This window comes from Coenobita brevimanus, chromosome 18, assembly GCF_032717465.1.
Source record: "Coenobita brevimanus isolate Jiangsu-jjx chromosome 18, ASM3271746v2, whole genome shotgun sequence".
NCBI classification, from domain to species: Eukaryota; Metazoa; Arthropoda; class Malacostraca; order Decapoda; family Coenobitidae; genus Coenobita; species Coenobita brevimanus.
In genome coordinates, this window is record NC_136971.1 from 19,168,743 (window position 1) to 19,196,142 (window position 27,400).

The 27,400-nt window shown below is 41.0% G+C and overlaps 1 protein-coding gene across 1 annotated transcript in view; it reads left to right on the forward strand.

Annotated features, from left to right (window-relative positions):
- The window catches only part of LOC145391422 (carbohydrate sulfotransferase 13-like), a 79,750-nt gene that overhangs the window by 25,798 nt on the left and 26,552 nt on the right, over window positions 1-27,400 (forward strand). Inside the window, exons 3-5 of the mRNA XM_080266035.1 lie at window positions 5,494-5,655; window positions 17,697-17,798; window positions 22,089-22,213. Of these exons, the coding sequence (XP_080122161.1) occupies window positions 5,494-5,655; window positions 17,697-17,798; window positions 22,089-22,213 (389 nt within the window). The remainder of the gene's footprint in view (window positions 1-5,493; window positions 5,656-17,696; window positions 17,799-22,088; window positions 22,214-27,400) is intronic.

Here is a 27,400-nt window from a genome sequence, read left to right on the forward strand (position 1 = left end):
TCGAGTTTATTCTTGACCCCTCCCACAAAAAAAGAAGAAAAAATTAAAGCTTCTTTCCTATTACAACCTTCTTTCTGTTCGTCAATACGGGTTCCGCCAGGGATGCTCCACTGGTGATCTTATCATCTACTTTTCAGACTCCTGGTCATCCTCCTTTCGGGATTTTGGGAAAAACTTTGCCATTGCATTTGATATCTCAAAGACTTTTGATCGAGTCTGGCATAAATCTTTAATTTCCAAACTGCCCTCATTCGGTTTCTATCATTCTATCTGTGCCTTAATCTCCAGCTGTCTTTCTGGTCATTCTGTAGCTGCTGTTGTAGACGAACACTGTTTTTCTCCTAGCTGTCAACAGTGTTGTTCTTCAGGGCTCTGCCCTATCACCAACTCTCTTCCTTTTATTCATCAATGACTTTCTAAACTGTACATCTAACCCTATCCACTCGTATGCTGATGATTCCACCCTTCACTTATCCATTCACTTCCCGCAAAGGCCATCTCAGCAGTTACTTCAACAAACAAGGGATGAGGCTATGGCACACCTAATGTCTGACTTGGCTCATATCTCTGACTGGGGCAAAAGTAATCTTGTTGTTTTTAATGCTTCAATAACTCAGTTCTTACATCTATCAACCTGACAAAATCTTCTGCAGGAGTACCCTCTAATTTTTAAAAATATTCATCTCAGTCCTCCATCACCTTTAAACATTCTTGAGGTTTCATTCTCTCGGAATTTATCTTAGAAATCTGCTTCCAAGAGATTTGGTGTGCTTAGCCGACTTTGTGGCTTCTGTATCCCTGCACAGTTGTTATGTGGAGAGGCTCCCCACATACAGCCCTCCTCAAGAAGGGGGAGTCAAAGGCTTTTCGTTTCATTATCTCATCTCCTTTTACTGGCTCCCTTCAACTTTTGTCTCTTCGCTGCACTGTTGCATCTTTATCTCTTTTCAATTAGAATTTCAATGGTCACCTCCTTTGAACTGTCTGCTTGCATTCCTCCACCAGTACGATGGGCGTGTAGCACCCAACTAACCACAGACTCTCATTCCTTTTCTGACCCACTCTCTAATGCAAGAGTTAACCTTTACTCCCAGTCCTTCATGTTTGCAACAGGTCACATCTGGAACTGTCTTCCTCTGTATTTCCCACTGCCTATGATCTCCAGTCTTTCAAATGCAATGTCTCCAGGCATCTCGAAATGAACGGATCTTGAAATTGGCTCACTATTATCTTACTTTTGTTTTTTCTTGGAGGGAATATATATATATATATATATATATATATATATATATATATATATATATATATATATATATATATATATATATATATATATATATATATTCATCAGCAGCAGCCGTTTGAGTATCCACTGTAGGACCGGCCTATCCCGACCGAAGTCGGGACGATACAGCCAATGTACCTTTACCAAGTGGCTTAGGCTGTCTGGTAGAGACTGTATGTAGGGTGAGAAGTGCTTTTAAGTGTAATTGTGGTGTTGGAGTGGCTTTGGATGTGTGTGTAGTCTGTGAACCGAGTGTAATCGGCCCGAGTAAGCCGACTGGATGCAAGCATACCTTACAGTAAGCGACATTGGTTCAACCACAGCACCCCTTGTGTCTGCCAATGAAGTACGTGGCCGGGTGAACACTCCCAAAATTTATTAGCCTGGCGGGGCGCGAACTCTGGTTCTCTCACGTATGAAACGCACACTCTACCACTGTACCACAGAGGCTCCATATATATAAGTATATATAGTCTATATATATATATACGGTATCAGCCAAAGGAAAAAAAAAATCAGGATTTGAAAAGGTTAATGGAGACTTTCTGTCTTCGTCACTTCAGATGGTGTATGCAAAGTTAAAACATCAGCTACTCTGCGACTCTGTAACCCACCAACTGACCAAGCACATACCCCCCACCTCCGTACACAGCTAACCAAGAGCATCAGGGCCCTCACTTCCCCCCCCCCCCTCCTGGCCGTATAACACAGACATTAAAACTTAAACATTTCAGTAGTTTATCCATGGTAATATTGAAGTTATGAGCAGATCTGATGAAATTATGAAACTTCATACATAGATATTCATATAATCATTTACCTTGTACAATTTCTGCCTCCTAGGTGTAATAGTTGCAAAGTTGTAATAGAGAAATGCATTAAAATATATCGGTTTCTATTTTTGGAAATTCATAACATTATATAATCTCATGGCATTCTGACTTCCAAAAGGCACAAGGAGACATGTTAACGCATATTCCTGGAGAGTTTGAAGCCTGTAGCCTACTTGTATAAGTTTCTGAGTCCTAGCCCGGAAACGAAAAATGCTATTTTTTACTTTTTCATTATTGAAAATAAAAAGTACTTTAGAGACAGCATTCTACCTATCAAAAGACACCTGTTCACAATAAGAAACATAACTAAGTGAAATTTCATGACTCTGTAGTGTAGGCTTTCTTAGTTCTGGCCTGCCGCCCAGTCACCCTGCCACCCAGCTCTATGGACGGACACCTGTTGGTCCCAGTGATAATAACACCCTCCTCTGATTTTGTCAGGTGGAGAAAGCATATGACAGGGTGGATAGACAAGGATTGTGGAAAGTATTAAAAGTATATGGAGTAGATGGGAAGTTGCTGAATGCTGTGAAGAGTATGTATGATGGTGCGAAGGCTGCAGTACGTGTGGATGGTGAACTAAGTGAATTTTTCTCTTTGAAGGTTGGGTTGAAACAGGGATGTGTCATGTTTCCATGGTTGTTCAATCTGTACATGGATGGGGTAATAAAAGAGGTACAAGGTAGGGTAGTGGATGTTGGAGTGGCCCTGGTGAGAGAGGATAGTGTTTGGAAACTCCCTGTACTGTTGTTTGCAGATGATACTGTGTTGTTGAGTGAAGACAAAGGGGAGCTGCAAGGCTTGGTGGATGAGTTTGGGAGAGTGTGTAAGAAACGGAATCTAAAGGTGAATGTAGGAAGAGTAAAGTGATAGTCTTTGAGAAAGGTGAAGTCAGTGAATGTACAGCGAGGTTGGATGGTGAGGAATTGGAAAATGTGAATACGTTTAAGTACTTGGGTAGTGTGATGAGTAAGGATGGAGGTTTGGAGGGTGAAGTGCTTGAAAGGGTACAGCAGGGAAGAAAGGTTGCTGGTTCTTTGAAAGCAGTGATAAGAAAGTGAGCATGGAGGTGAAAAAGTTACTACATGACAGTATTGTGATACCAACTCTAACGTATGGAAGCGAAGCTTGGACGTTGTTGGAAGAACACAAGTCAAGAGTGAGAGCAGTGGAAATGAGTTATTTAAGAGGAGCCTGTGGAGTCACGTGGAGAGACAGGCTGACGAATGAGGATATAAAGGAGCGTTGTGGTGTGGATGTGGATGTGGTAGGAAGCGTTATGAGGAACACACTGAGGTGGTTTGGCCATGTGGAGAGGATGGAGGGTGAGAGGCTGACGAAGAGAGTGTATGTGAGTGAGGTGGAGGGGGGGAAGAGGGTGGGGGAGGCCGAGGATGAGATGGAGGGATGGGGTGGAGAGGTATATGAGAGAGGGGTGTGTGAGCTGGGAGCAGGGCAGTGAAATGGCGGGGGACAGGGCGACGTGGAGGCGATTTGTTTGTGGCCACCCCAAACGGGATTGAGGCGTCTGGCAATAGATAGATAGATAGATAGACAGACGCCATTAGATTCAAGGGGATGAAACTTAGAAGGAGAAGGGGTAGGCAAGTCTGTTTTCTGAGGGTCAGTGGTTAAACCTATAACAAGAGTAAGGTGGAATTGGCTCTTCTGTCGCGCCGGTTGATACGCTCTGAAGCCTGACATGCAGGCTAGGCATATCTAATGCTCGGAAAATTGATCTGTTCATACACTTTAGCTCTCCTATTTGGACCTTTTCAGTAGATATATTTTTTATAAAATTATTCCATCTTTCCACCAGACTTTTCTCTCCAGCCTAATAGAAAATTTTCGATTTGGAGGGGTTAGATAGTCATATTTAATTTTTTCTCGACCAGGGGGCTGTCCCAAGCTGTATAAAATTGTCTAGAAGCAGCAAGAATATACCAAAAAGACGTCACTGGAATCAAAGGGTTAAATATGATCGGAAACCCCCTGTAATTCATATTTGTTATTATTTTTTCTATACAATGACTGTTCCCTGTTGGTATCATTATCGCAGTTAATTTCCACGATCTTCTTTTGCGTTCGAACGATTTTTTAAAACGTAATCCTACGTTTCCTCGTCATTTCACCTGATAAATTATGTTCTAGTTAGATCAAATTATTCCTTGGTTAGGTCTAGGTTAGGTTCTGTTACCGTAGGACAAGTCTGAGTTTGTTTCGGTAGGAAGAACCACCGTCACTTACTAGAAACACTGCATGCAAACAGAAAGATATTGGGAAATAATCAGGAAAGTAGTAATGAAAAGACTGAGAACGGTACAAGAAATATTCTGAAACTTAAATGAACTTAACTGGAAGGCAGTTTCTGGTGATGTGCCTAAATAGTACTTTACCCTCTTTTGGTTTTATGGTTCCCCTCCATTATAGTAAATGCATTCCTGGGGTACATAATAGACAGCTCCTCGTTTAGTACAGTAATCTGAAGGTAGCACTATATCAAGTGAGTGAGTGATGGGCATCCCCACCTGCACCGTACAAGAGAATGTAAAGATGTAGCAGATACACAAAAGGAATGACCAAGTATTAGGTGGTACGAAATGTCCTACGATAGCCAGTAAGAATACAACTCATAAATACAATAACCTAGCACCGCGTTGTGGTGCGTTAGGTGTATGAACTAGTGAGGGACGACATGAAGGTGCAGGTGGCGAGGCTGACGACTGTAATCATATTTGAGAGCTTAAAGGGATGTAAAGGTCCTCAAATTCTGACTTATTTACGAAACTGTTGTTATCTATAAATGTGGTCAACTTGCATGCCACAGTACAGACTGGATGCAGCAGCGAAATAAACCTTAATTTCATCATGGGTTTAACAAATGACTGTCAGAAATGGTGAGTTTGTGTACAGTACGCTTTCTGATCTCGAGTTTAATATTACATCTCTGAGGGAACTAAGTGGAAATATTTGGTGTGGCTGGTGGATAAACTTTTAGCGATTATTTAACCTATGCTGACGAAATCCCTAACCTCTCTTAGTTTAGTTGACTGCCAAGTATTGTCAGACTGGAAAGTCAGTTTAATAAGCAGCCCGGGAACCTCATTCTTACCTCATAATTCTCATCAAGTGTCATGCAGCCAAGATTTAGTAGCTGTTCTGGTTGTGGGAGTGATTCAGTTCTGTTAGGTGAAAACAAACGTATTATAATGAAGGAGCTGAGGGTGAATAAAAAGTTAAAGTGTCATGCAGCCAAGATTTAGTAGCTGTTCTGGTTGTGGGAGTGATTCAGTTCTGTTAGGTGAAAACAAACGTATTATAATGAAGGAGCTGAGGGTGAATAAAAAGTTAAAGTATCGTATTATGGTGTGTCAGGTGGAGGGACTGTTGAGGGAGCAGATGAAGGTGCAGAAGGAGAGGCTGAGGGTATTGGGGGAGACCTGCCGCCGCAATCCCGACCTCTCCACCCGGCAGCACCTGAGCCTAGTGTGGGACTCAGCCAGGAGCCCACCCATCGTATACTGCCCAGTCTATAAGGTTAGTCACAGGTTTTGTTCTGGATGTAGTGAAGTCGGCATGTATTATTATTGTTATTATTATTATTATTATTATTATTTCGCTTATTTATACCGCCAAGGTATTACTACTCCCATACCAAGCTAGAGAAGAAGAAAAAGAAAAAGAAGCAAGAAAAGAAGAAAACGAAGAAGAAGAAAAAGAAGAAAAGGAAGACAAAGGGAAAAATAATAAGAAAAGTAAAATGAAAAAAGAAGAGGACGAAAAACAGTAAAACAAGAAGAAAAAGAAAAGAAGATAAAGGAAGAAGCGGAAGAAGGAAAAAAGTAAAAAAAAGAAAAAGAAAAGAAAAAAGAAGAAAGAAGAAGAAAAGAAGAAGTAGAGAAAGACGAAGTAAAGGAAAAAAGAAGAAAGAAGAAGAAAAGAAGAAGTAGAGAAAGACGAAGTAGAAGAAAAAAGAAAAACAAGAAGAGAAAGAACAGAAAGAAGTGGAAGAAAAGGAAGAAAAAAGAAAAAGGAAGAAAAGTAGAAGAAAAAGAAGAAAAAAGGAAAAGGAAGAAAAGTAGAAGAAAAAGAAGAAACGAGGAAAGAGAAGAAGAAAAAGTAGTTAAAGAAGAAGCAGAAGAAAAAGAACAGAAAAAAAGTGGAAGAAAAAGAAGAAGAAGATACTGCACCGTCTGTGGTTAGTCACGAATTTCAGTTTGGCAAACACCTTAAATCTGACAACATATTTCCAGCTTACTTTTCCAAATATGGGTTTACTGCCCAGTCTACAAGGCCAGTCACCAGTGTACACCTTGGTTACAAAGGGTTATATTTGCAGTTTTTATACTTATGTGTCTAGTGGTTAGAACTCTCTAGTAGGACTGACGGTCAATCATCGTTCTGATTCACAATAGGTGACTGGACGTTTTCGGTCATCTAATAACACAGGGAAAATAGGCTGGTCTTCTACCCCAAACTGTACTGGACTGTGATCGACTAGCCTCGGGCCCCTACATCTTGAAAAGGGTCAATATGGAATTGACTGTTACCATTTTTACCTATTCTGGGCATTGCCTTGACAGCATGTTAACAGAGGCCCAGCAGAGCTCCTACATGCCACACTCTCGCACATGTCAACACTGGCAGTATTACCCATATGTGTGACACCATTACTGGAGGTGTTTTTATGAACATGAAAAGTGAAGGTGAGGTACAGAGGATAGGGAGACGAAAAGGGAGGGAGGGCAATAATGGGATTAGGTATGGGAAACTGAGAAAGGAGGAAGAAGAGAGGGAAGTGGGCTTTCACTCCCTTCTCTCTCCTCTTCCGTGCGAACACCTAACCTCGCTGCTGCTTTCCCTTCCTTCCCACTCCCCATCCACCCTATCTTCTTACCCCCTCCACCTCCATACTCCATCTCCATTCAGACCTGAATAGAGTCCAAGCGGGCCGAAACTGTTGTATCTTCTGAATGTAAAATTTTCCCATTGTTGGATATATTCTTCCGTTTGAACATTTCATTGAAATGTACATCAAAACACAGTTTGGACAGTAATTTCCACTCGTAGTTACAATATAGGCTATGTATAGTTCATATACATACCCCATCATGTCCAGGTGACATGTATATGTGACGCCCCGGGGACATCCGGGTGACACGTATATATACATGATCTAGTATAATAGGAAGATTGTTGGATGTGAGAGTTCTGAGAGGGGATGGTGGAGGTATGTCTGACCACTACCTGGTGGAGGGAAAGTTAAGAGTAGGTATGAGATGGGTGAGAGCTAGGAGGGTTAGGTGTGGCAGGAAGGTTTTGAAAGTCAGTGAGTTGGATAAAAGAGAGAAAATGATAAGAGTATCAGGAGAAATTAAAAGATGAGTGGAACGCAGTGAAAGATCAGGAAAATGGCAGTGTGGAGGAGGAATGGCAGTTGTTTTAAGAGTACTGTGGTGGGGCATGCAGAAGAGGTGTGTGGTGTGAGACGTGCGGGTGGTGGTGTAAGAAAAGGAAGTGAATGGTGGTGCGAGGAAGTAAGCATGGCTGTGGCAGAGAAGAGACGTGTATATGAAGTGTGGCTGCAGAGGAAGGATGAGGTGTCGTATGAGAGGCATAAGGAAAGGAGGAATAGGGCGAGAAGAGCTGTGCATGATGCTGAAGTGGTAACAGATGAGAGGTGGGGTAGGCAGCTGACTGAGAATTTTCAACAGAATAAGAAAATGTTTTGGAAAGAGGTGAAAAGGGTGCGAAAGGGAGAATCGAGGAAGGAAGAGCGAATAAAAGCAGAGGATGGAAGGATGTTAACTGAGATTGATGCAGTAAGGAAGAGATGGGCAGAGTATTTTGAAAGATTGTTAAATGTAGAGGAGGAAAGGGTGGCTGAGATTGTGGCGGATGGAAGGGTGCAAGGAATAAATGTGTTGGGAGAGTTGAATGATTCTTTGATCACGAAGGAGGAAGTGGAGAAGGCAGTAAAGGAGATGAAAACAGGGAAAGCTGCAGGCATGGATGGGTGTGCTGTGGAATGCCTGAAGGGTGGTGGAGTGACTATTGTTGACTGGTTAAGTGCTTGTGTGATCCCGTTGTTTAAAGGCAGGGGTGATAAGTATGAATGTACTAGCCTTAGGGGTATAAGTCTGTTGAGTGTTGTAGGTAAGGTGTATGGTAGAGTGTTAATTATGAGAGTTAGAGAGGGTACAGAGGGAGTAATTGGTGATGAGCAGTGTGGCTTTAGGAGAGAGAGGGGATGCGTGCATCAGGTGTTTGCTGTGAGACAAGTGTGTGAAAAGTATTTAGCGAAAGGCAAGGATGTGTTTTGGGCATTCATGGATTTTGAGAAAGCGTATGACAGAATTGATAGGGAGGCTTTGTGGACTGTTTTAAGATTGTACGGACTTGATGGTAGGTTACTACTAAGGGTTTCAGGGGCAGTGTCCAACTTTTTTTTTTAAATAACGTCTCAACAAAGCCTCGGACAAGGATTTAACTTTGGCAGTGCATGTTTGAGACCCCGACCTAATTTGTAAAATTATGCTTTTGTACCAAATGTGTATGATTATGGCATTTATAAGAGTAAATGTAGGGTAAACTTAGCTAAAATCGTCAGAGGCATGTAGCGAAGCTAGCTTCGGTCACGATACAAGCCCCGCCCACAATTCGGAACGTGACGTCGGTGTGACGTAGTAGTAATCACCGACGCAAGTGGCAGTTTTGTCTTTATATAAGCTGCTTCAGATTCAGTGCCTCAGGGTTACTCATATTTCTGAGCTGCGGCTGATTTTTAGAGTGACTGTACATCCCTCCAGACTCCCTATTAGTACATAGTATATGCATCGCCCTCTTACACATATTGTGACGTCAATATGACTTATTCACTTCTGAAGAGTAGTAATCACTGCCTGAGCCGGCACCGCTAGGCGAGGTGATGTGGCGGCCGCCGACAGGCGAGACGTTACCAAACCGAAACTTCAGCGATGGCGAGCATAGATAGATTTCGCAAACATTCTTCTCATATAAGGACCATACTGAATGTATAGTAGGGGTGAAATATTACTTCGGTGTGTGTGTGTGTGTGTGTGTGTGTGTGTGTGTGTGTGTGTGTGTGTGTGTGTGTGTGTGTAAAAAATATATATTATTTTAAATATAATAGTGGGCGTTCACAATGAACAAGTTTAATAAACCACTGCTCTATGTTACATGCACCGAGCATGTAGCAAGGGCCGTATTTTCCATATAAATGATAAGTAATTTCCTTCGAGTAAACCTTTTTTTTCTCAAACGTTCTTCTCATATAAGGACCATACTGAATCTGCAGTAGGGGTGAAATATTACTTCGGTGTGTGTGTGTGTGTGTGTGTGTGTGTGTGTGTGTGTGAGAGAGAGAGAGAGAGAGAGAGAGAAAGTACAGTATGTGAGGGGGGGGGTTAGAAAGATAGAAATGCCAGTTGCGTCGGTGATTACTACTACGTCACACCGACGTCACGTTCCGAATTGTGGGCGGGGCTTGTATCGTGACCGAAGCTAGCCTCGCTACATGCCTCTGACGATTTTAGCTAAGTTTACCCTACATTTACTCTTATAAATGCCTTAATCATACACATTTGGTACAAAAGCATAATTTTACAAATTAGGTCGGAGTCTCAAACATGCACTGCCAAAGTTAAATCCTTGTCCGACGCTTTGTTGAGACATTATTTAAAAAAAACAGTTGGACACTGCCCCTGAAGTCCTTAGTAAAAGGGGTGAAAAGTTATCTAAATAGTAGAGCGTGTGTAAGAGTGGGAAATGCTGTGAGCGATTGGTTTCCCGTGAGAGTGGGGCGCGACAGGGATGTGTGATGTCGCCTTGGTTGTTTAATATTTATATGGATGGTGTTGTAAGAGAGGTGAATGCAAGTGTTTTAGGTGGAGGTCTGAGTCTGGTGAATGTCGACGGTGGAGAGTGGAATCTTAAGCAGCTGCTGTTTGCAGATGATACTGCACTGGTGGCTGATTCAGAGGAGATATTGAGACAGTTGGTAGAGGAGTTTGGAAGGGTGTGTGAAAGGAGGAAATTGAAAGTAAATGAGAATAAGAGTAAAGTGATGAAGCGTACGAGGTTGGTAGATAGTAGGGGGATGAATATAGTTTTGAATGCTGAGTTGCTTGAGGAGGTGGAGTGTTTTAAATATTTAGGGTCGCATGTTGCTATGGATGAAAGAATAGATGCAGAAGTGAAGTTTTGAATAAATGAAGTAGGAAAGGTGCTGGGAGGAATGAAAAAAGTGTTTAGATGTCGTTCACTTAGAATAGATGTAAAATGAAGGCTGTGAGGGTGTTGTGGTACCGACTGCGTTATATGGGGCTGAAACATGGAATATGGGTGTAGCAGAGAGGAAAAGTTTGAATGTAATGGAGATGAGGTGTCTGAGGAGTATGTGTGGAGTGACGCTTATGGATCGAGTGCGAAATGATGAAGTGCGAAGAAGAACTGGAGTTGTTTGGGAGATGGCTGGTAGAGTTGAGCAGAGAGTGTTGCGATGGTTTGGGCATATGGAGAGGATGGATAATGAGCGATTCGTGAAAAAGATAACTAGATCTGATGTGAGAGGTGTAAGGCTGAGAGGAAGACCACGAATAGGATGGATGGACAGTGTGAAGAGAGCGCTGGATGTGAGAGGGATGTCTGTTGAGCAAGGAAGAGTGGCTGTGCGTGACAGAAATAAATGGAGAGAAATTGTGAATGAATAAATGATGACACAGCCCTGAGGGAATATTCTCCTGCATTTGGTCTGATCAGCTAGTCAGGTCAGGTGCAAGTAAGGGGATGGGTCTATTATGATGTGGCAGGGGTAAACCAGCTCTGCTGTCGGGCCCTGCTGCGGATGTCACTGATTGCACTGCGCAGTTGACCCATGTGTGGTGTGGTGCGGTGAGGATCTGTCCCTTCTCCCCTTTGGGGCTAAGATGCGAATGACTGTGTTTGAATGGATGAGTAAATGGGGAGTGTGTCGTCCTGTCTCAGATACCCCCCTTTCCTTGGGGGAAGCAGCCTAGGTATATAGATAGATAGATAGATAGTGTTTTGCAGCATGTTAGAATATTCCACGGGTTATTTTTACCACATGCAGCCACTGGCAACCCTCCTGCAAGCATCTGAGTCATGCTCCAGGTACCTGGATACCTTCATAATGGATAGACATATGCAAAAAGCTTTCCCTGTGTCCGGATCCTTGGCTGAGAGCCCGCAGCCGCTGACTTCAACACCAGTGAAGCCCAAAGGCCAGAAAAGAAAAAGCATTAGTGATAGTGCGATTGGGAGAGAACTCGAGGTGACATTATCGCCAACTGTGAGTGGAAAGAGTGAACCTTCCTCTCAGAAAAGTGACCGCCATAATGAGTGTCGATATTTATGCGTCATGTGAGGGGGGTGGAGGACGTGAGTCCTCCACTGTGCGCCCTTCGTTTCCTCCCTGTACGTTCATCTGCTATTTCTGATGATGGGAATGGTTCAGAGGGTACTGACGATCCTGGAGAGGGGGATATTGACACAGGTAAGGAGATGGAAGAGTAGGTAGGGAGTGGAGAAAAGGAGGAGGTGGAGGAGGGAAGAGGGAGGTGGAAACACTGTGCATTGAGCCTCGTGCCACCACTCTGTCTATTTACGTGAATAATGGAAGCAGAAGGTTTGTTACATGATGAAATCAGTTCCTTATTTTTTATTGAAAGTATTCGTGTATGTTTGTTATGATGAAAAAGTACAAATCACAGGAAAAACAATTGTTATAGTGGAAAGTACAGTGGAGTGGAGAAAGGGAGGAGGGAGGAGGAAAAGCAGTGCTTCGTGCTCTGCCTATTTGCGTGAATAATGGAAGTAGAAAATTTGTTTCACGATGAAATCGTGCCTTATTTTTAATTGAAAGTTTTTGTGTGTATATTTATTATAATGAAAAAGTCTAAATCACAGGAAAATTTTTTTGTTATAATGGAAAATACAGTATTTTCCATCATGGACAGTACGTGAATAACTATATTATTCACAATATTTTTTTTAAGGTTTTATGTAGTAGTTGTAGCAGTAGTAGTAGTAGTAGTGGTTGTAGTAATAGTTGTAGTAGTAGTGGTAGTAGTAGTAGTAGTTGTAAGTGGTAGTTGTAGTAGTAGTTGTAGTAGCGGTAGTTGTAGTGGTAGCAGTAATAACAGTAGTATTTGTAGTAGTTGTAATACCCAGACTTCTAGGCGCAGAGCGGTGCCAGAATCGAGCGACAATGCAAACCAAACATATATCTGTGTGTGTGTGTGTGTGTGTGTGTGTGTGTAAGGTGGTGTGGTGGTGCAGCGAGCAGGCAGTCTGCCTCAAGGTAGTTGCTATGGTTACCGGTCTCCCAGCAGCAAGTACGTCCAATTATGGAAAATTTCTCACGTAAATAATGTTTGTGGTGAATTGCGGTCTTCTGGAAGTGTTACCAAAGTGTTATTATTGTGGAGGACTTGTCTAAGCCTTAGTTGTGTCACCGAACCTCTGCTAGCATTCGGACACCGGCTGACCACATCGTTGAGAAAGTAAGGAAACATGTATATACTGCTTGCTAATATGAGAGTAGCATTCACATACAGTATATAAATGAAGACATGCTGAAAAAAGATAATCACATCAATCATTAGACCAGCCTTGGAGTATGCATCAGTAGTCTGGAATCCACATTATAAAAATATATATATATATATATATATATATATATATATATATATATATATATATATATATATATATATATATATATATATATATATATATATATATATATATATATGGTAGATAAGATTGAAAATTTACAAAGGGCCGCTACAAGATGGGCACCAGGCTTAAGGAATCTAAGCTGTGAAGAAAGACTAGGAAAATTAAACTTACCAACAAGAGAGAAGGAAAAAAGGAGACATGATTATGCTACATAAATGCATCACAGGAAAAGAGAAAATAGACATAAATGAGTATATAACGTATGGGGGAGCAACATCAAAACACTGCTAAATACTGCATGAAAAGAGAGGTGATAAAGATGTAAGGAAATTCAGTATCCCAAATAGAGCAACTGATCAGTGGAATGAACTGCCGAATGAAACAGTGTGTACGAAAACTGTTAATAAATTTCAAGACATATATATATGATAAAAATGGTTCAAAACACGGGACAGTACGAGCTTCATTCATTCCTGTAAAGATACAAATAGGTAGGAACAATTAGGTAAACACACACACACACACACACACACACACACACACACACGGAAAAATACACCACCGTGCTGTCGCGGGTGGATTTAGTGGTATTGAAGGGGTATTGGCCTTTTCTGGTAACGCTTTCCTAACACTGGTTGAAAAATCACATAACTGTATTGTATTGGCAGTATCGGTTAAGGGAGTAAGTTCGTTTTTTTCGTACTCCTTTTTTTTTTCTTTTTTTTTTTTTTTTTAGCTCTAAGTCATCATCATTATCATCTTGAACCTCTGTCATACTTGAAGAGAATGGGGTTTTCTAGGTAATTAAAAAAACCTTTCTTTCCCGTGTCGGCCATGACATGGTTGAGCTGGGTCTTCAGTACTTAAGCCCGTTTGTACAGTACAGTAGTGGTCATAAATAATCACCTATCCTCCGGTACCCCTTGCCTCAGGCTGGTCCCTTTATGCGCGGCAAGTCACACTGGAGGAAGAGGGTCTGAGAGGGAGGGGCCAGAGAGAGCAGGGAAGGTGGGTGGGGGGACGAGTGATGGTGCAGGGGTGGAGTGGGGGAGGGGAGGGAGGGTAGGAAGGGGAGGGAGAATGATATGCGAAGTGGTGGGCACATTATTTGTCTGTTTTCTTTCATTCATGGCATGATAAAAAGGAATTATTATTCGGTAGATAATGCTATATTACATCTTGTATAGCAGCGTCAGATCACAAGTAGGTAGGTGGTGATACCAAGGACTGGCTCATGAGAGAAATATACTGATGTGACAGATCAAACAGTGCAGAGCCATCGAGGATGTGTGGGCCCAAATTTATTGTCAACGCGTGGGAGACAGAGAACGAGAGGACACGGGTCCGCCTCCTCCAGCACACCAAGGACGAGTGGGAGCTGTTCAGACGAAACCAACTAACCATCAACAATAATGTTTCCTCGGTGCCGCGAAAACTGCAAGAGGTTATTGAGGCAGGAGGCCACTGGACTACTTAATAATGCTTTCCTGGTTGCTTTGGCTTCACCATGTCGGTAAACATTGACAGATATATTTTAGGGGTTTGGATAGAATCGTGTTTCATTTTCCTGCTACCAGATTATGAGAGATATTATTATATCCTCCCATGTGCACAGACATCAAATTTTGTACCTTTTATGCAATGTTATTTTAAATAGCCTTGTCATATAGAGATGTCATAAAAAGGCTGACATGACGATGACCGTATTGAGGGAATATATAGAGAAAGGATGATTATATTAGCTTTGGTCACAGCCGTGTCAAAGGTTGCATATGACATATAGTTCCAAAATTTAATTACATGTAATGGTAGAGGACGTTTCTTATATAAACACAACAGAAGTCAGAGCTATCCAGATTCCACTCAGCGTCCGAAGTCAAAATACACGGATAAACACAAATATCTGGCTCCGTACTAATGTTTGATCTGTCACGTCAGTATACTTCTCTCAAGAGCCAGCCCTTGACCTCACCATCTGTATAAAGCTTGTTGTCAGACGCCGCTATACAAGGTGTAATGCAACATTTCCTACCGAATATTAATTCCTGTATATAATGCCATGAATGACAGGAAACAGACAAATTATGTGACCACCACTTCGAACTTCATTCTCCCTCCTCTATCTCCCCTCCCTCCCCTCGTACCATCACTCGTCCCCCCACCCACCTTCCCTTCTCCCTCTGGCCCCTCCTTCCCAGCCCCTCTTATTCCAGCGTGATTTGCCGCGCATAAAGGAGCCAGCCTAAGGCACGGGGTACCAGAGGATAGGTGATTATTTATGACCTCGACGCGTGACGTAGAGTGGGGAAAGATTGGGACTTAGCAAAAACTGAATGTTTGTCTTTACCACTTTGCTTTGATGACGTGCCTTTCACTTTATTTTTGCTTCATTCAGACGATTTTATTGACCTTGGAAAAGGCTATTAGAACTGGAGGGTTGCATACAGCCATCATTTACCCCGCTACTACCTGAAATGTCCCTTAAGTTAATAAAATCGTTTGGAGGTCGCAAGAATAAATAAACAAGCTGGTAGGCAAAGATGGCCAGCTCTAAGCGGACCAAGCACTGTCAGGGACCGGAAGTGTTTCGACACTATAGTCTGACAGATCGAAACGTAGGGTTTTGGTGGAGTCACCCCCTCCCTGCACTGTTGCCACGTTTCCGAGCTGACCTCTCCATCAGCGATGACCTTGACACTGTTTCCCTCTTGTGATCTCCGTTTTTCTAATACCCCCTATACCCCTGCCACCAACACCCCCTATACCCCTACCCCCAACAACACCCCCATCAACAACACCCGCTATACCTCCACCACCAACACCTCCTATAAATATAGACCCCCACCATCAACACCTGTATAATAATTAGCCGTTGATAATTGCTATACTTTTATTGAGAGCATACATTCTACCCTATTGCTCAAACTCCCTAATCTTACAATCCCATCTGTCTTAATCCTTCCCACTGCCTTCGTTCCTAAATCCCTTAATTGATCTATTTTTAACCTAAGTGTCCCCACACCTTTTAAACCATTTACCTCTCTGTCACTATTCTCCACCATATGTATCAACTTGTATTATATTGTGTATAGAACTTTCATACTGTATGCTGTACTACTGTATAATGTATAAGAATACCCACTGTTTAGTGGAAATAAAGTTTTATTATTATTATTATTATTTCTCTCTCTCTCTCTCTCTCTCTCTCTCTCGCTAGATTTTGTTATGTGTCATCCATGGTTTTTTACTTCCATTTTTATGTATGGATTATAATTTTGACTTTATTTCCGCACCACCCTTGAGGTAAAAGTCACGGCGCGTTTTTTTTATAGAGGTTTCCCCAATAGGCCTAAATCCTGTAGGGGGTTGGTGACCTCCCACAGCGTACACACAAACACGTGTCGCGTGAGTGCTGCCACCCCAGAGCTGTTTGATATATTTATTTTAATTATGAAAGGATCGCCTCTTCCCACTTTTATCCCTTCAAATTTTCTTGCAATTATACTTGCTAAATTAATTAGCAATGTTAGAAGTGTTGGGGAAGTAAATAATAATTAGAATATTTTTAGAGCAACACTGCCAAATTTTTATGCCACGTTTCTCTATTATCGTATAATATAGTATGCAGAATAGTTTTATTCTTCCTTGATACATGTCAGCACTTTCATTACAGTTATATTAGTATGAGTTATGTTTATGTATCATTCCTACTACACAAACCACAGGCGTTATACATCGTAGGGTTAGGAAACATGGCAATAGTGTAGGGAGGGGGTGACTCCACCCAAACCCTATGTTACGAGGAGGAACACTATAGCAGTCATCTGTATATGGAGGTACTCCAGTGCAACATTCCACCCAAGAATCATGGCCCTGGTTTAATAATCTTCGGAGCCTTATCATACTGGGGTAGTAAGGTTGTAATTTTAGCATATTTCATATTTTCTGCACTTGATGACCTTTGACCCCTGACCTGGCGGATTCAAGCAGTGCATGTACAAAGCACACTTGTGGCACTCATTAATGTCTATAAGCGAGCAAAGTTTCATTCGATTCCATCCACCCACTGTGGAGCTAGGGAACTTGAAATTCGCAGAATGGCCCACCAGAGGTACAACTTCTAAGTGGTGCTGCCAGTGTCTGGAAGTGGGTTTCGACACTAAATGTCATTTTTGTGTGGAGGCGCACCAGTGCAACATTCTATGCAAAAATCATGGCCCTGGCATAATAATCTTTGGAGCCTTAGCATTTCGTGCGAGCATAGTCTGATTTTAGCTATTTTCACCATTTTTGTATTTGATGACCTTTGACCCCTGACCTGGTCATTGTAGCACATAGGGGTATGCTAGAAAGTTGTAGTACTAGTCAGTGTCTTTAAGCATGAAAACTTTCATTTAGTTCCATTGAGCCGTTGGGAAACTAAGGTGGCATTTTTAAAACCGGTACTGGTTGCTAGGGACCTCCGATAGGGAATGACCTCAACATTACGCCTAAAGAAGTCAGAGCTTTCTGTGCTCAGTAATGCTTCTACAGCTTAAAACGTGGAAAGTACGAAAAAAACCGGGTTTTCGGTCATTGTTAGGCAACAAGTAGTTGCCTAGCAACCAAAACCTTGTGGACACAACTACAGTAGGTCATAGGCTGATCATTGTGTCCAAGTTTGGTCGGAATCAGTTAATTATGAAGGGTAGAAGTGTCTGCCACAATTAAACATGAAAGAATACAAGAAAAAAAGAAAACACGACTAACATCAAGGGCAGAATGAAGGTCGGCAGTAAAAGATGCCCTGGATCGAAGGGATTAATGGCACTGGTTTAGTCAGTAAGAATTAATCTAAGCTGCTGTCTTCTCGGCAGGCTGGGTCGACCACGTGGATGACTTACTTCATGCGGCTGAAGCACATCAATGAGGACAACCCAATGCTCACCGACGCCCGCCACAGCTCCCTAAGGTTCTTGGTCAGCATCACGATCGTATTCATAAACCCTTTTTAGCTTAACCTGTGTACAAGATGACTGTTTATACTTTTATATGCACTCATACAGGTACCAAACAATTTGTGACCATACTAGAGTGAACATCAAGGTGACAAATACGGCCAAAAAAGAAAAAAAAAAAAGAGTCGTGATAATAAGTAGTTGCTATTAAAACTTGTTTATTTGTAGATATGACTTAACACTCTGTATATATACTGTCCCTGGATCGTTCTCATAATATTCTTCTTGGCATGGGAGCTTTCCCTAGTCCAGTCATCCTCGGGACATCTCTGTTTTTACTTTCTCCTTGACTATTATATTGAACTCAGTATAGACTTTTTGAAGTACAGGATAAAAATTTATATAACTAATATACCCCTTTCAGTACGAAGGATCTTTCAGCATCAAGATAAAATTAATACAAACTTGACTTAGATTCCATGGGTTAAGCTCCTTTCTCAGGCACATATATTTTTGCCTCCTAAATCTGAACTATCCTAGGCTTCACTGACTAACTGTCAGATGAATATAAACTTGCACCGTAGTATTAGGAAAAAGAATACTAGTATTGTCATGATCCAGGGTTCCAAACCGTTTGAATAGGATGAGCACCCAGCATTTTCCAGACAGTTCTGAGAGCAGTTACAAAAAATCTCACGTCCCTCGTTGTACAATATACTGCTTACTGTGTCATGCATTTTGTGGGGAAAATTCATTTTTAAAGTAAAAAATCCTGTTTAGAAAGCACTGTTTCCCATATGTATATAAAATCTTAGTCACAACAAACTTTATTATGTCCAAATCTGCTTCTCTAGTCTGTTGTTTCAATGAGAACCTTGATGCCAAACTGTTCTGACCAGCTTTTCCAAATTCACAGCTTCAGAACTTTCCGAACCATCTTTTAAACAGTGCTCCAAACGATCCTGATTGAGTCTAGCTCTCTTCTTATTCTTCAAAAATGTTCATGAAAGAAAAGGCTGACACTCATACATAGGTGGTCTCGTGTAACTTCAACACTTTTTAATAATTCAGCACGATTGTCAGAGTATTTCATTGTGTCTGAAGTTTTCCAAAAATTTTCTCCGAATACGGTATGTTTCTGTGTAAGAGTGATGTGGATGACTGGATTTCACACATTTCCTTTTCAGCAGCTGCCAGTAGCTACTGAGGGAAGCTGAGTGAAAACATTTTTTAGTTTCATTACACTAAAATACATAGGCATTAATCAACGTTAAAATGTCAGCATGAACTTTCATGTGTAAGAACTTAATCCGAAATTCCTTTACGAGAATAACTATTGGTCTTGGGTCTGTGAATATATGCAATGGTTCTTAAGCTCTGGGAAGTGATGAACCAAGTCCTCCGCCAATTGTTCAGAGAATCAAGGCATACTCCAAAAAGCATGAATTTTGTAAAATAAATCATCTTTTAACTTATTAGTCCCTTGTAATTCCACATTTTGTGAATTAGTGTGACTCAGTTGACCAGTGCACTTGTATATCACTTTCAATGGAGTGTTTCTTTCTTTCTTTCTTTCTTTTTTTTTATCACGGTGATATTTATTGAAAATAGTGGTGTTTCACTGAAGAAGGAGTGATATTGAATTTTTTTTTTCCTTTACAGATAACTTGAAATTTTATTGTACTGTTACCGATCATATGATGGCGTCAAGAGGCTGTGTGAATAATCCTGATCTTTTTTGCTTCATTTGTGGAAAATTTGTAGTGAATGGAAAATTTGTTGTGAAAAAACACAGACAGAACATATCAGATTTTGTTAAAAAAGCTTATTACGCCTACTTTGGAATAAAACTTGGCGAGCAGGACAAAAAGTGGGCCCCTCACGGTGTCTGCTCTGTTTGTTTTGAGGAACTAAGACAAATGAAAAAAAGTAAAAAGAAGGCTCTTGCTTTTGGTATTCCGGTGATGTGAAAGGAGCCCAAAAATCATCGTAACGATTGTTATTTTTGTTCCCGCAAAAATTCAAGGATACAATAAAAAGACCAAGAAAGGAAATATTTATCCTATTCTTCCATCAGCAATAAGACCTGTACCACATGGACCTGATTAACTCTACTCGATAGTCTTGATTATGTAGAAACTCACTCAGAGGATGAAAGTGCTGCAGCAGGCGATGAAGAATGTGTTCCGACGAGTTCAAGCAATAAGCCACAGACATTTTCTCAGGATGAACTTAATGATTTAGGAAGAGACCTCTGTCTCCCCAGAGATGCTGCAAAACTCTTGGGGTCCCGATTAAAAGATAAAAAGCTATTACATCTACACATAACTTTCTCTTGGTACAGAAATAGGGAAAAAGAGTTTGCACCACCCTTCAAGAAAGATGGATCCTTGGTTTATTTCAGTGACATAAGTGGCCCAGTGCAGAAACTTGGCAGAAACTGACAGAAAGAATTAGAGAGTGATAGGATAAATGGAACGACAGCAAGGAGAGGTAGAGATGGAATTCAAAGGACTATAATGTGCATCAAGTGCAAGTATGAATGGGGCCTAGATATGCAAGACTGAGGAAGGTTAGTTTGCTATCTTCCGTGAAGGAAATAACTCAGTGAGGGAATGAAGATGCATTAGTATTAACTGGGATTTTTAAAACCTAGAAAACGATGTGGCTTTACAGCATTATGGGAAAATCCTTCCAACAGGGTATTTCTATTCCGGCCTTTTATTAAGGTTATAATTGTTATGGGTGTTCCCGCTTACCTGGTGTCATTCTTCCGCCACATGTGAATACGAGTATGGTTAGTGGAACAGAAAGTTTTCTCATCACTGAAAACTGTCCTTTCCCAAAAACCAATATGTCTGGCCACCTACTGCTGGGCGAAGGAGTCTGATTGTCTGGCCTAAACAGTAATCTAGGATGGCATTATCAAACTACTAAAAGGTCCAGCTGTATATATCATGGATTGTATTTGTATACAGAGTACCACTTGCATTACTTTTCAGATCCCGTTTACATTAAAAAAAATTACATGCATTAGCAGACTTTCGGCAACGCAGGGAATGATGTTAGTGACGGTGGGAGGGAGAATGAGGTGGGAAAGAGGAAGAGTAGCGAGAGGGAGTCTGGGGTGGCAGGAGAGGAGGAGGAGGATGGAGTGAGGGAGGGCAGGGTGGGGGAGAAGAGACGGAGGGGTCACTGGGTATTCGAGGGTCTCCTCCACTACAAAACACTATCCTCTGGTAATATATAAAACAAAATGATTCATCAGAAAAGGTCTCGACTGGTGCCAACTAAAAAAATTGTCAACCTCTAACATTTTTCAACATTGAGCAGCTGGTGGAAGGTTTGATTTATTAATATATTGATATTTTCACTTCTTCAAGATAAATTCATCCATCAATAACTGAGTTGCGTTGGGTACACGCTTATCATATTTAAAGGCGAACGTCATTCCCTCATATTCTCTTATTTGGAGACACATTGTATCAGACTCTGCGAGGGAAGAAAGCAGGCAACACAACTACAGCTGGATGAATGTGTATTCTGCTGGTAGGGGTGTGTGAACGCTCACGCTACAGTACTGGCAAGATATATATTAATTCATTGCAAAAGCCATAAAAGGAATGTTTCTCGTCCTCAGTTAGGAATATCATCCTCATCTACAGTAGAACTGTCTACCTTCATAAAGCACGGCCACGACGGTAATGGTCAAGGACTGTATAGGATTGTTTATTTTTCGCCCCTCTCTTTCTTAGTAACCGGCTGGGTAAGACTTACTACACGACTCACATATATAAAAGTAATCGTCAATTTTTGGCGTCGTGTGAATTCTGATGTTACTTCAAGTCTATTTATTTTGCATAATAAAACTAATCCCTTGGTTTGTAGCACTGCTGTATTGGTGGACTTAAATAACAGAAGAGAACTCACTAGGGTTACATTTAGCTTTATTACCTGTCAGCTGCCTACTGCAATAATTCTCTGCTTCTCCAGTAATACAGTACTACTCTGTCGCTGACGAGGCTCCCCTACCTCTCTCTCAACCCAACCCCCTGTTCCATCCCACTCAGGAGTGAGTGGTCCGAGTCATAATCACACGTGGTTCGGAATTCAAACCTTGGGCTGAGCCGGCAGTGGCACGCTGGGTGGTAAACGCGGGAGTGGAGCCAAGTGTACCATGCATACAAGAAAATCTTAAAGTTTATAATGGAAAATAAATTGCTAACGAAGAGGTACGAAGCCTTCAACGCCATCTAGAATATGGTTCATTGTTACCGTTTGTCACTGTTTTACTTATTATTAATTTTGCAGCCCAAATATGGAGGAGGCCACAGACGAGTGTTCGAAGAGTACCCGGAGCCACAACACAGTAAAGAGAAGAAGCGGGTTTTCGAATCTTCACTGCGCTTCTTGGTAGTCCGGCATCCATTCACCAGGTCAGTCATTATTTCAGGCAAGGATTATTAAAACTGAGCGTGCGAAGGTACGAGCTAGTCCCCAGTTTTTGTTGACCGTTTCTGGAGGCGCATACTTGAGGACTATCACTAGCTATAACAAAGCAAGGACAAGAGGTGTGTGTCTGAATCTTGACTGTGTTTTCTTGTGGTGCACACAGTTGTTGAAAGTATCCAGCTTTAATTCTTAGGTTAAAGTATCATTACTTTTACAAAATTTTACCCGGTTATAAATAAAAGTATCATAATGTAAATCTACACAGGTTAAAGTAATAAAGCATCTTGTTCCTAAAGTACTCAAGTACTGAAAGTAAACTGTATCTACTAGTTCTTAGTCACATCCAGCCTCTAATCTAGTTAATTATCTGGTACCAGAAATGTGAAGACTGCTGTGAAACGGTTGAAGAATAGGAAACCATCAGGTGTTGATTAGTTTTATGTGGAGATGATTATATGTAGTAGAGAGAGTGCAGTGCAGATATTTTTTTGCATGAATGGAATTGTACCAATCTGTATGTGAACAAAGGTGATAGAAGTGAGTGTAAAAATTACCTTGATACAGCATAAGGCTGTTGTTGGTTGTAGAAAAGGTATTTGAAAGAATAATCAGAGAGAAGGTATGGGATACATCAACTATTTAGTAGTGCCTAGCAGGATGTATTTAAGAGTGGTAGAAAATGCGATGGTCATGCATTTGCAGTTAGACATAGTGGAGAAAGCATGTGGAAAGGACCATAAGGTATTTTTGGCAATTATCGTTCTGGAATAGGAGACATGGTAAAGAGAGAAATATTGGGAAAGGTTTAAACATGTATGGTGTGGCTGGCAAGTTGCTGAACGCTATTTATTTGTGTGTGTGTATATATATATATATATATATATATATATATATATATATATATATATATATAGAATAACGGCAGTGGTGCTGTAGAGCTACACTTATAGCGGCATGCATTAAGATGTTTTAGCATCCAAATATGTGCTGGAGAGGGACGCACTCATGCAATGACACTGATATAACCAGGCAGATGTCTTGTTGTATAAATGTTCCTGTAACTCCCCCCCTATCCCTCGAAAGGGGGATAGTGGACTGTTGTAGTAGGGCCACTTCAGCCTGCAGTTAATGAAAACTTCGTAGGTACTACTACTACTACTACTACTACTACTGCTACTACTACTACTACTGCTGCTGCTAGTACAACACTAGTAGTAGTAGTAGTAGTAGTAGGAGGAGGAGGAGGAGGAGGAGGTGGATGTGAGACTTTGATGTGGTATGAGTATGAAGTCAGGATTAAGACGAATGGATACAGGATTATTGAGAAACGCTGGCGAGTGGGTAAGGTAAAAAATAATGTGATTTCATGAGAGATGTGAAGTAAGGATTTCTTCTGACAACAAAGGAGAAGGGTGTGGTTAGATGCTACTGTCATAGTGAGAGAATGGATGTGAATAGAGAGGTGAAATAGGTGCTTGAGAGTGAGTTTGATAATGGAAGGATGAGTGGTAGGCTAAGAAGAAGGTGGATAGATATGATTAATGACCGTGTTAGGAAGCGAGATATGAAAGTTGAGGTTAAAGAACTGACAGGTGATCGAGTTAGTTGGATGAAATAATTATGTACGAAGGAGTACACATCAGAGGCTGGCCACTTTTAACTGTCGGTTAAATTTTATCTAATAGGTACTGTGAATCATACTTCTAAACGAAGGATACTAAAAAAACAAAAATGGCCGGAGAGTCATGACTCTGAGGCTGAGTCAGGATTCTGGAGTCTTGAACAGCGAGTGAATGAGTGTGTGGCACATTTCACTGGGGATACGGTACTCTTATTAGTTCTCCCTCCATCGCATCATTCATTTTCATGTTTTTCCCACCTATATCTCACTCCTTCATTAGGTGGGATGATGATGATTAGGCGAGAGACTTAGTGGAGCTTGTTTAATGGGAAGGAAGCGTGGTTAGGGGGGGGAGGGGCGAGACAAAAGCATGTAAAAGAAAGCACGAGAGTTTTTCAGACCCAAAGGGGTGACAGTGATTGGTCAACATCTATGTTTGCATTGTTCCATGTCGAGTCACAAGCCAGTGGCCACAGAATCAAACCCTACTACAGGAATTTAATGTGACGAATACTTTTCATCAAAATTTTCAAATGTAATAAAGTAAAAGTGTTTGAAAACCATACCTGAATTATGATATAAGTATTGATAAACACCTGTACTTTTTATAAAGTAGATACCGACAAAACTTACTTAAGTACGGAACTCAAGTAAATTTACTTCGTTACGTTTCAACTCTTGTGGTGCGGTATCCTTTTGCCAGGCCAGTCATTTTCCCAGGTACTTACCATTAAAACTGAATGTGCGAAAGTTTTAGTAAACAACACAGTAAGAAGTGGAGGCGAGTGTTTGAATTTTCACTGAGCTTCGTGGTAGAGCGACATCATTTTCTGAGTCAGTCACTCTCATGCCAGGGAGAAGGGGGGGGGGGGGTTGTATAGTGGTAGTGTAACCAGCTTTCAACTGCAAGAAGATCGAGTCTCGAGCCGGTCAAACTCTAGGACGATATTTGCTTCACTCATGACTCTGCTTACCCATCAGTTTAGTTTTAGGGTCTGAAGGTAAATCTAATTGTTACGTGGCGTATTGTAGGGGACGACTGAACCTTAGCAAAAATGATCTGCCTTCGTGCTGTCAATGTGCATTAGTAAGAAGCTAAGCCTTCTTCTCGCGTGTGTCATTAAAACATGAGTGAGTGTGGTAAACTCCGAATATTCAACGGGAATAATCAGATGTGATCATCCTCCACCGCACATGACAGTGTAGTCAGCAGTGACATGAAAATTAGACGTGGTCTAACGTCATCACTTGCCTCAGAAATTATATATATATATATATATATATATATATATCATTTCCTGTGGCACCCCACGGGATGCATAGGGCCTCAATGAACTCTCTCCACCAATATTTGTCTCTTGCCATCTCCTTCAGGTCCCACCAACACTCCTCTCCTGCTTCTTTTTTCATTGTCCTCAACCAGGTTTCCCTCGGCCTACCTCTACCTCTTCTTCCTCTAGCAATCCACTCTGGCACATCCTGTATTAAAGTACCTTCTTTTCTGTATATGTGCCCCAGCCACTTCCAGCGAGACAGTCTCACATATTCCTTAACTGGTTCCACTCTCGTAATATCCCTTACCCTTTCATTTGTAACTCTGTCTTGCCACTTTACCCCAAGAATCCTTCTCAGTATTTTATTCTCAAATCCTAATACTTTCTGATCTGTTGCAATTGTACTGTACCATGACTCATGCCCATAAATTAAAATTGGTCTAACCATGGACTTGTAAATTTTCACTTTAGTATGTACCGAAAGCATATTATTATTCCAAACAGATTTCAACATTCCAACAGCTCGCCAAGCCTGTCTAATCCTCTCCTCAATTTCATTGTTTAATGATCCATTAGATGATATAATCGTTCCCAGATATTTAAAGTTTTCTACATTCTTCACCACATTATTCCCAATTACACAATCGATTTGGTTCTCCACGTTCATATTAATAATTTCAGTCTTTCCACAATTTATTACCAATCCCACTTTTTCTCCTTCCTGCACCAGACAATCGAGCACCCTCTGCATCTCGTAAATACTTCCGCAAATCAGTACAATATCATCAGCATAGTCCAAATCCATCAGCTTCTTATTTTCTTTCCAGTTAATTCCTGCACCTGTTCTCCTTACAACCTTTTTCATAACATAATCCATAACCAAAACAAACAACAATGGCGAAAGAAATCCTCCTTGAATCACTCCTGACCTAACTTGAAATGGATCACTCAAAGAACCACCCACCATTACCTTACAAAAAGTACCTTCATGCAGGCTTCTAATAATATTTACAAACTTTTCTGGTATACCATAGAATCTCATAATTTTCAACATAGCTCCATGTGAAACACTATCAGACGCCTTTTCAAAATCCACAAAACACATGTTAAGTGGCATTTTCATCTCATTAGCTTGTTGCATTAGATGCCTTACAATAAAAATCTGATCATTACAACCTCGACCCTTTCTAAATCCCGCTTGTTCTTCTCTTAAAATTTTATCAATAACTGGCTCTATTCTGTTCAACAAGATTTTGGAAAAGAATTTCGCAACTACAGGTGTCAAAGTTATCCCCCTCCAATTGCCACACACACTTAAATCTCCCTTTTTTGGTATTTTTATAATCACTCCATTTTTCCACTCTTCTGGAATTCCACCATTATCCCAAGCCACATTAAAAGTTTCAAAAGCGCATTCATCAACTCGTCATTTTCCACCTTAAGCATTTCAGGGAATATTCCATCCTCACCTGGAGCCTTAAAATTCTTTAACTCCTTTATAGATTTTGCTACCTCTTCCAAAGTTATATCCCCTGTTTCTATCTGCAAATCTCTCTCGGCTGGCAAAATGTCCTCTTCAGCTGGGATTGGTCTATTTAGAACAGATTCAAAGTGCTCTTTCCATCTTCCTTTTATATCTAAATCTTTAGTCATCAAATTACCATTTCTATCTCGTACAGGTATTTCCTTCCTTCTCTTTTCAGTCCCAGTTAACTCCTTTATGGCCTGATACGCTGCTCTTGTGCTCTGACCGTCATTTTTACTTAATTTAATTTCTGTCTCTGTCGCCTTTTCATCATACAGCCTCCTCTTATCACGTCTAACGAGTCTTTTACTTCAGAATGTAAACTCCAGTACTTTGCTCTAAGTACTTCAACTACCTGGCCATCAACATGTTGTTCTTCACTTCTAAACTTCGCTTCTTTCCCTTTCTGAATTGCATGCCATGTTTCATCTGACATCCACTTTTTCCTTCTCGCTTTTCCCTTTTTCTTAATAGTAACCTTAGTACTCTCATGCAAAACCTCTTTTATCTCTCTCCACATTTGATTAATATCATTGTCTTCAGATTCCATCAAAGTCTGCAGGACTAGAAACCTGTTTCTACATTCGCACCGAAACTTTTCCCTCGTGCTCTCATCACTTCTCAGCTCATCAGAATCATAATTATTACCTCCTGTACAATTACCATTAACGTTTCTCTTAAGTTTTATTTTAATCTTTGACACAACAAGTTGATGATCACTACCTATATCTGCCCCCCTCCTTACGCAAAC